Raw genomic sequence first — 9,469 nt, 5'->3', positions numbered from 1 at the left:
ACTAATGTTGTTGTCCTATTAGTGTGGAACCTCTTGGTAACAGTACTGTTATAGTATAGTACTAATGTTGTTGTCCTATTAGTGTGGAACCTCTTGGTAACAGTACTGTTATAGTATAGTACTAATGCTGTGGTCCTATTAGTGTGGAACCTCTTGGTAACAGTACTGTTATAGTATAGTACTAATGCTGTTGTCCTATTAGTGTGGAACCTATTGGTAACAGTACTGTTATAGTATAGTACTAATGCTGTTGTCCTATTAGTGGGGAACCTCTTGGTAACAGTACTGTTATAGTATAGTACTAATGCTGTTGTCCTATTAGTGTGGAACCTCTTGGTAACAGTACTGTTATAGTATAGTACTAATGCTGTTGTCCTATTAGTGTGGAACCTCTTGGTAACAGTACTGTTATAGTATAGTACTAATGCTGTTGTCCTATTAGTGGGGAACCTCTTGGTAACAGTACTGTTATAGTATAGTACTAATGCTGTTGTCCTATTAGTGTGGAACCTCTTGGTAACAGTACTGTTATAGTATAGTACTAATGCTGTTGTCCTATTAGTGGGGAACCTTTTGGTAACAGTCCTGTTATAGTATAGTACTAATGTTGTCCTATTAGTGGGGAACCTCTTGGTAACAGTACTGTTATAGTATAGTACTAATGTTGTTGTCCTATTAGTGGGGAACCTCTTGGTAACAGTACTGTTATAGTATAGTACTAATGCTGTTGTCCTATTAGTGGGGAACCTCTTGGTAACAGTACTGTTATAGTATAGTACTAATGTTGTTGTCATATTAGTGGGGAACCTCTTGGTAACAGTACTGTTATAGTATAGTACTAATGCTGTTGTCCTATTAGTGTGGAACCTCTTGGTAACAGTACTGTTATAGTATAGTACTAATGCTGTGGTCCTATTAGTGTGGAACCTCTTGGTAACAGTACTGTTATAGTATAGTACTAATGCTGTTGTCCTATTAGTGTGGAACCTCTTGGTAACAGTACTGTTATAGTATAGTACTAATGTTGTTGTCCTATTAGTGTGGAACCTCTTGGTAACAGTACTGTTATAGTATAGTACTAATGTTGTTGTCCTATTAGTGTGGAACCTCTTGGTAACAGTACTGTTATAGTATAGTACTAATGTTGTTGTCCTATTAGTGTGGAACCTCTTGGTAACAGTACTGTTATAGTATAGTACTAATGTTGTTGTCCTATTAGTGTGGAACCTCTTGGTAACAGTACTGTTATAGTATAGTACTAATGCTGTGGTCCTATTAGTGTGGAACCTCTTGGTAACAGTACTGTTATAGTATAGTACTAATGCTGTTGTCCTATTAGTGGGGAACCTCTTGGTAACAGTACTGTTATAGTATAGTACTAATGCTGTTGTCCTATTAGTGTGGAACCTCTTGGTAACAGTACTGTTATAGTATAGTACTAATGTTGTTGTCCTATTAGTGTGGAACCTCTTGGTAACAGTACTGTTATAGTATAGTACTAATGTTGTTGTCCTATTAGTGTGGAACCTCTTGGTAACAGTACTGTTATAGTATAGTACTAATGTTGTTGTCCTATTAGTGTGGAACCTCTTGGTAACAGTACTGTTATAGTATAGTACTAATGCTGTTGTCCTATTAGTGTGGAACCTCTTGGTAACAGTACTGTTATAGTATAGTACTAATGCTGTTGTCCTATCAGTGTGGAACCTCTTGGTAACAGTACTGTTATAGTATAGTACTAATGTTGTGGTCCTATTAGTGTGGAACCTCTTGGTAACAGTACTGTTATAGTATAGTACTAATGTTGTTGTCCTATTAGTGTGGAACCTCTTGGTAACAGTACTGTTATAGTATAGTACTAATGCTGTTGTCCTATTAGTGGGGAACCTCTTGGTAACAGTACTGTTATAGTATAGTACTAATGCTGTTGTCCTATTAGTGGGGAACCTCTTGGTAACAGTACTGTTATAGTATAGTACTAATGCTGTTGTCCTATTAGTGTGGAACCTCTTGGTAACAGTCCTGTTATAGTATAGTACTAATGCTGTTGTCCTATTAGTGGGGAACCTCTTGGTAACAGTACTGTTATAGTATAGTACTAATGCTGTTGTCCTATTAGTGGGGAACCTCTTGGTAACAGTCCTGTTATAGTATAGGACTAATGTTGTCCTATTAGTGGGGAACCTCTTGGTAACAGTACTGTTATAGTATAGTACTAATGTTGTTGTCCTATTAGTGGGGAACCTCTTGGTAACAGTCCTGTTATAGTATAGGACTAATGTTGTCCTATTAGTGGGGAACCTCTTGGTAACAGTACTGTTATAGTATAGTACTAATGTTGTTGTCCTATTAGTGTGGAACCTCTTAGTAACAGTACTGTTATAGTATAGTACTAATGCTGTTGTCCTATTAGTGGGGAACCTCTTGGTAACAGTACTGTTATAGTATAGTACTAATGCTGTTGTCCTATTAGTGGGGAACCTCTTGGTAACAGTACTGTTATAGTATAGTACTAATGCTGTTGTCCTATTAGTGGGGAACCTCTTGGTAACAGTCCTGTTATAGTATAGTACTAATGCTGTTGTCCTATTAGTGGGGAACCTCTTGGTAACAGTACTGTTATAGTATAGGACTAATGCTGTGGTCCTATCAGTATTGTCCCTGACCTCATGTGACACTACAAGCTGTAGGTAACAGCAACATCTGCCATTGGAATAGAAACACATTCAATACAATCTAACTTTCTAATCAGCAATTTATACATCATGTACTTTTGTATCTATTGTTTTTATCTCTGATTGTTATGATAAAGTATTAATTATAAATATGGCCCATCTGTGCTTTATTGATACAATGAATTCCCATCGTAGCCAATTCAGTTGCAGTAATTTCGTTAGATTTTTGGGTAATTCCGTTACCGATTTGGTAACAGAATTACAAGTTTTAATTATTGGTAGGTCTGCCTTTACTTGTTACTTATGTGAACTTTCATTATCCTCATGAGGGAGAGAGAAAACAAAAATAACCTAAACTTGAACCCCCCCCCCCCCCCCCCCCCTTTTATCTCTGACTCTACTGACAGCTACGTTATTGAGGAAAATGTACTTTCTATGACTGTGATATGTGGTTGTCCCACCTAGCTATCTTAAGATGAATGCACTAACTGTAAGTCGCTCTAATGTAAAATTTTGAAAATATCTTAAAGAAATGTGGGTTTTTGGTAACGGAATTACAAGGCAATGTTTCTTAAACTTACAGAAGGCAAAAACATTCTCCAAAACTAAATATAAATGTTGATACTTCAACATTATTCTGTTTTGATGTATTTCTAATACCTTTTAAGAATTTTTCTGGTAGATGTTGTCTAAGACCCTTTTTTCCATCTGTTTGACCAGAAATCAAAGCCTTTGCTTATTCCAAATTTTTAGGATGGAAAATGGTAGAAACATTTATATATGCCTTAATTTCTAAAAAATATATAGTCTCTTAGCTTTCATTTGACATGCTCCTATGATCTTCACTTGTTGGTGCTCATGGGTCCTTTTAGATGGAAATGCCCATCATCAACATTTCCAAGCTAGAGTTTTCACACACTGAATCTATGGATTGGTACTGTAGAATCTAAATACTGTACATAGGGATACACAACATAAAAGCTTTTTATTTGAGGATGTTGGCTCCATATCTGGTTGAGTGTACCTGTTGATAAAAGTCAATGTTTTAAGAAAACACACCTCTCCATATTCTCTCCCCAGTCTCCTCCTGCTCTGTGGCCCCAGCATCAGCCAATCAGAATGCCAGTGACAATGGGGTCAGAGGTCAGCTCCAGCAGGAGGACCCCGCCTCTAAAGGCCTTCCAGCACGGTTCTTCATCGGAGTCTCCCTGGTCGTAGGGTTCACCCTCATGTTCCTGGTGGACCAGATCAGTAGCTACTGCTCCATACACGGTCAGTTATGCTCCGGGGTGAAGACTCTAGCTCATCCCTCTATTAGCATTTAGCCTGTCCTATTGAAAACACACTGTGAAGACGCTAACTTCCCTAGCGTTAATTGGGCTAGAATTGTAAGCATTAGCCCGACCCATTGAAAACCTGCTTTGGGGTGAAGTTTCCCCTAGATACAGATCTAGGATCCGCTTCCTCTTCCCCAATCCTAAATTTAACCATTAGTGGGGGAAATACAAAAATCAGTGTCTGGGGGCAACTTCACCCTTCTCCATTGAGTTACTACTTCATATAGCATCATACACTACATGACCGAAAGTATGTGGACACTTGCTCGTCCAACATCTCATTCCAAAATCATGGGCATTAATATGGAGTTGGTCCCCCCCCTTTGCTGCTATAACAGCCTCCACTCTTCTGGGAAGGCTTTCCACTAGATGTTGGAACATTGCTGCGGGGACTTGCTTCCGTTCAGCCACAAGAGCATTTGTGAGGTCGGGCACTGATGTTGGGCGATTAGGCCTGGTTCGCAGTCGGCGTTCCAATTCATCCCAAATGCGTTCGATAGGGTTGAGGTCAGGGCTCTGTGCAGGCCAGTCAAGTTCTTCCACACCGATCTTGACAAACCATTTTCTGTTTCGGATCTCGCTTTGTGCACGGGGGCATTATCATGTTGAAACAGGAAAGGGCCTTCCCCAAACTGTTACCACAAAGTTGGAAGCACAGAATCGTCTAGAATGACATTGTATAATGTAGCTTTAAGATTTCCCTTCACTGGAACTAAGGGGCCTAGCCCGAACCATGAAAAACAGCACTGACTTGTTGGAAAGGTGGCATCCTATGACGGTGCCACGTTGAAAGTCACTGAGCTCTTCAGTAAGACCATTCTACTGCCAATGTTTGTCTATGGAGAATGCATGGCGGTGCGCTCGATTTTTATACACCTGTCAGCAACGGGTGTGGCTGAAATAGCCGAATACACTAATTTGAAGGCGTGTCCACATACTGCTGTATGTATAGTGTATCTCTAGCTTGCTCCATACACATGGTCAGTTTGTCCATATGAAAAAGGGAAAACTGTAGTCATCAAATTATATACTTTCGTCCGTTTGTGGTGTGTTGTCGTAGCCAAAAGTAATCCGTTATAATGAAAATAAGGAAGGTCTGCACTCGGGAATTTGCAGTAAAAAAAGGAAAATGTACTTCATATTTTCAGGTCAAGTTACTTCATATAGCGTAAGTCTTCTAGCCTGGTTGCAGATCTCTTTGTGCTGGGTTGCATAGCCAATGCCTGTTTGGGATGACAATGACCATACAAGTTGGCAAGACTGATCTGGAAGCACCGGTTATACATCCTCCACATCTTCTCAAAGTTTCACTCCTTGCCAAACCTCCTCTCCAAGAAAAACCTCTCCAAACCTCCTCTCCAAACCTCCTCTCCAAACCTCTACTCCAAACCTCCACTCCAAACCTCCACTCCAAACCTCCTCTCCAAACCTCCTCTCCAAACCTCCACTCCAAACCTCCACTCCAAACCTCCTCTCCAAACCTCCACTCCAAACCTCCTCTCCAAACTCCACTCCAAACCTCCACTCCAAACCTCCACTCCAAACCTCCTCTCCAAACCTCCACTCCAAACCTCCTCTCCAAACCTCCTCTCCAAACCTCCACTCCAAACCTCCTCTCCAAACTCCACTCCAAACCTCCTCTCCAAACCTCCTCTCCAAACCTCCACTCCAAACCTCCTCTCCAAACTCCTCTCCAAACCTCCTCTCCAAACCTCCACTTTAAACCTCTCCAAACCTTTGTCATTGTGCTACCATTCAGCATGTCCAAAAAGCTCATGTTGCTAACAGTTGGTTAATGGTGTTGTCATTCTAGATCCACAGACTGGAATGTCCAACAGGACCAGCATCACAGCTACACTAGGACTGGTCATCCATGCTGCTGGTAGGTAACACGCTACACACTACACACACACACACCCACACACACACCCACACACACATACTCTACTGCCAATGTTTGTCTATGGAGATTACATGGCTGTGTGCTCGATTTTATACACCTGTCAGCAACGGGTTATGCTGAAATAGCCAAATCCACTAATTTGAAGGGGTGTCCACATACTGTTGTGTATTTTAGATCACAATGTATTACTTTTAAGGCTTCGATACTCCTCCATGGGCAGGGATAGTCTGCTGTCCATTGTTTAAGTGAAGGCAGTAGTGCAGCCCAGTAATACGTCTCCAATATGAGGTAGTGCAAGACCTCCAGCTTTATAGGGGAAGTGGAAAACATTCTAGTCCAAGACCTCGACATGAACATTTACGACTTGTGTGTCTGTCTGTCTGTCTGTCTGTCTGTCTGTCTGTCTGTCTGTCTGTCTGTGTATCTGTCAGTGTGTCTGTCTGTGTATCTGTCAGTGTGTCTGTCTGTGTGTGTAGTGATCATTGTCTCTCTCCTCTGCCTGTCTGTAGCTGACGGTGTGTGTGTGTGTGTGTGTGTGTGTGTGTGTGTGTGTGTGTGTGTGTTGTAATAACATTGTTTCCTCTCCCTCTCTCCCCAGCTGATGGTGTGGCTTTAGGTGCGGCTGTGGCTTCCTCCCAGGTCACAGTTCAAGTCGTGGTGTTCCTGGCTGTGATTCTGCACAAGGTGAGAGTCCACTAGATTAACCAGCTTCTGCTATGGAGTTAATATCACAAGCAATATTGGACAACAGGACATCTTGACAAACCAAGCAATGGTTGATTGTTCTTGCAAACTCCTTAAGCCCTCTCTCAATTCAATGTACTTGAATTGATTTGATTCTCTCTCTCTCTCTCTCTCTCTCTCTCTCTCTCTCTCTCTCTCTCTCTCTCTCTCTCTCTCCCTCTCCCTCTCCCTCTCCCTCTCTCTCTCTCTCTCTCTCTGTCTCTCTCTCTCTGTCTCTCTCTCTCTCTCTCTCTCCGTCTCTCCCTCCCTCTCTCCCTCCCTCCCTCCCTCCCTCAGGCTCCTGCAGCGTTTGGCCTGGTCACCTTTCTGATGCACGCAGGTTTAGAGAAGAAGCAGATTCAGAAGCATCTATTGGTCTTCTCTGCTGCAGCACCTGTGCTCTCCATCAGTACATACTTTATCCTGAACGCGGTGAGAAGAAGCTGTTTAGTGACGTAGAAGAATGTGCTATAATAAGAAGAAAGGTGCTTTATCTAATGGGAACCTTTTTTTATTAAACTAGTAAATTATTTAAGATTGTTAGAGGGGAGAACTAAGCCTGGTTCTGGGAATACATGTATGCCGTTTTGCCAACTGCTGAACATAGTAGCTGGTAAGAGAGCAAAACAATCACTGGGACCAGGCTAGAGAGAACTACTACCAACAGTGAAAAGTGATTTGATAACGTTGACATGACGTCAGTGTGTTGTGTGTTTTTTTCCCCTCCTACTGCAGAGTGGCGGATCGTCCCAGCACCGTCTGACCGCTACAGGTGTTGGGATGCTCTTCTCAGCCGGGACGTTCCTCTACGTAGCTACGGTCCATGTACTACCAGAGGTCAGCTCCAGGGGGCAGCAGCAGCAGAGCTCCTCCCACCTCCACCTCCACGGCACTGGGACCGGGCAGCCGGAGGGCCTGGGGGCCCTGGAGAGCCTCACACTGATACTGGGAGCAGGGCTGCCTGTGTTACTGGCCCTGGGGCTACATGATGACTAGTCTTGTGAATCGATGCTATCCTACCAAGTCTTGTTCATCACTCAGCGGTCCTCTGTAGCTCAATTGGTAGAGCACGGCGCTTGTAACGCCAGGGTAGTGGGTTCGATCCCCGGGACCACCCATACGTAAAAATGTATGCACACATGACTGTAAGTCGCTTTGGATAAAAGCGTCTGTTAAATGGCATATTATTATATTATTATTTAGCTATTGATAATGAACATTGAGAATGAATGTGAGGAAGCCTGGAAATCAAGGCTACACTAAGACTGACAAGTTAACGTACAGAAGACACCACGACATGTTACCAAACCAAGCAGACATTCATTTACACTGGAGTTAACCTGAACTCGTACATACGTAGAGATAATTGGGGGTGTTTCTGTGTCATATGCAGTATGTATCAGTGTCTTTCTCTGAGAGGTCATAAGGAAATGTGTTTGAGCAAGCCAACAAAGGTAGGAAAAGAGTGTGTGTGAGAGAGAGAGAGAGAGAGGGAGAGAGAGACAGAGAGAGAGAGAGACAGAGAGAGAGACAGAGAGTGAGAGAGAGAGAGAGAGAGAGAGAGAGAGAGAGACAGAGGTGCGTCAGACTCCTATGTACTTGTGTAGAGCTCTTGTAATTGTGTGTCTTCTCTGATCTCAGTGGGACATTATTTTGAGTTAAACTATTGAGGTTGTCTGAAAAAGCAAGAACATTTCTTGTTACTGGACCATTTCAAAGGACCCGTTAGGTGATATTTGTCCTTTGTCCCTCTACTGAACAAAACAAAAAGTGTAGTTATTTACGTTAGCTAAAATCCAAACCAGATAAGATTTTAATCAAATGGATAACATTTAGTATTTTATCATTTCTGAGAAAGGTTTTGGCTGGGGTACATAATGTACTAAAATATTCAGGGCAGGTTGTGAAAAGCCACCTTTAGTCTTCTAAAAACACTTGCTTACTTTATAAGCATTGAATGGTTGCCATGACACTGAGGGGAGCCTAAATGAACCTCAATATAGTGATGATTTATTTATTAATGATTTTGTATTGGATGTGATCAAGATATGTCTTTTTAGACAATAATAGATTTGAATACATTTCTACATTGTGCATTATAGCCAGGACAGTGTTGTCTGGGTACCAGTGTGTTGAGCTAGTGTTACACCCCTCGCCAATCTGTGTCACGCGCTAAACATCTTTGGCATATGGCACGGCGTACCATAAGTGGAATATTATCCAAACAGACTGGTACCCAGGCTAAGGACAATGGGCCATATTTATAATTAATACTTTATCATAAACAATCAGAGATCAAAAAAAAAAAAACAATAGATTTTAAAAAAAGTACATGATGTATAAATTGCTGATAATGAAGTTAGATTGTATTGAATGAGTTTCTATTCCAATGGCAGATGTTGCTGTCACCTACAGCTTGTAGTGTCACATGAGGTCAGGGACAATACTGATAGGACAACAACATTAGTACTATACTATAACAGGACTGTTACCAAGAGGTTCCCCACTAATAGGACAACAGCATTAGTACTATACTATAACAGGACTGTTACCAAGAGGTTCCACACTAATAGGACAACACCATTAGTACTATACTATAACAGTACTGTTACCAAGAGGTTCCACACTAATAGGACCACAGCATTAGTACTATACTATAACAGTACTGTTACCAAGAGGTTCCACACTAATAGGACAACAGCATTAGTACTATACTATAACAGTACTGTTACCAAGAGGTTCCCCACTAATAGGACAACAACATTAGTACTATACTATAACAGTACTGTTACCAAGAGGTTCCACACTAATAGGACAACATTAGTACTATA

General features: G+C 41.6%; 1 protein-coding gene across 1 annotated transcript in view; it reads left to right on the top strand.

Annotated features, from left to right (window-relative positions):
- LOC311101083 (zinc transporter ZIP9-like) overlaps nt 1-8,935 on the top strand; it is an 18,218-nt gene extending 9,283 nt beyond the window's left edge. Inside the window, exons 3-7 of the mRNA XM_084142137.1 lie at nt 3,756-3,947; nt 5,826-5,894; nt 6,514-6,599; nt 6,936-7,070; nt 7,374-8,935. Of these exons, the coding sequence (XP_083998263.1) occupies nt 3,756-3,947; nt 5,826-5,894; nt 6,514-6,599; nt 6,936-7,070; nt 7,374-7,634 (743 nt within the window). The 3' untranslated portion in view covers nt 7,635-8,935. The remainder of the gene's footprint in view (nt 1-3,755; nt 3,948-5,825; nt 5,895-6,513; nt 6,600-6,935; nt 7,071-7,373) is intronic.
- The last annotated feature ends 534 nt before the right edge of the window (nt 8,936-9,469 follow it).

Source organism: Coregonus lavaretus (genome assembly GCF_964263955.1).
Source record: "Coregonus lavaretus genome assembly, chromosome: 25".
Taxonomy (NCBI): domain Eukaryota; kingdom Metazoa; phylum Chordata; class Actinopteri; order Salmoniformes; family Salmonidae; genus Coregonus; species Coregonus lavaretus.
Note: the sequence above shows the minus strand (reverse complement) of the source record. Positions and strands in the feature narration are given on the sequence as shown.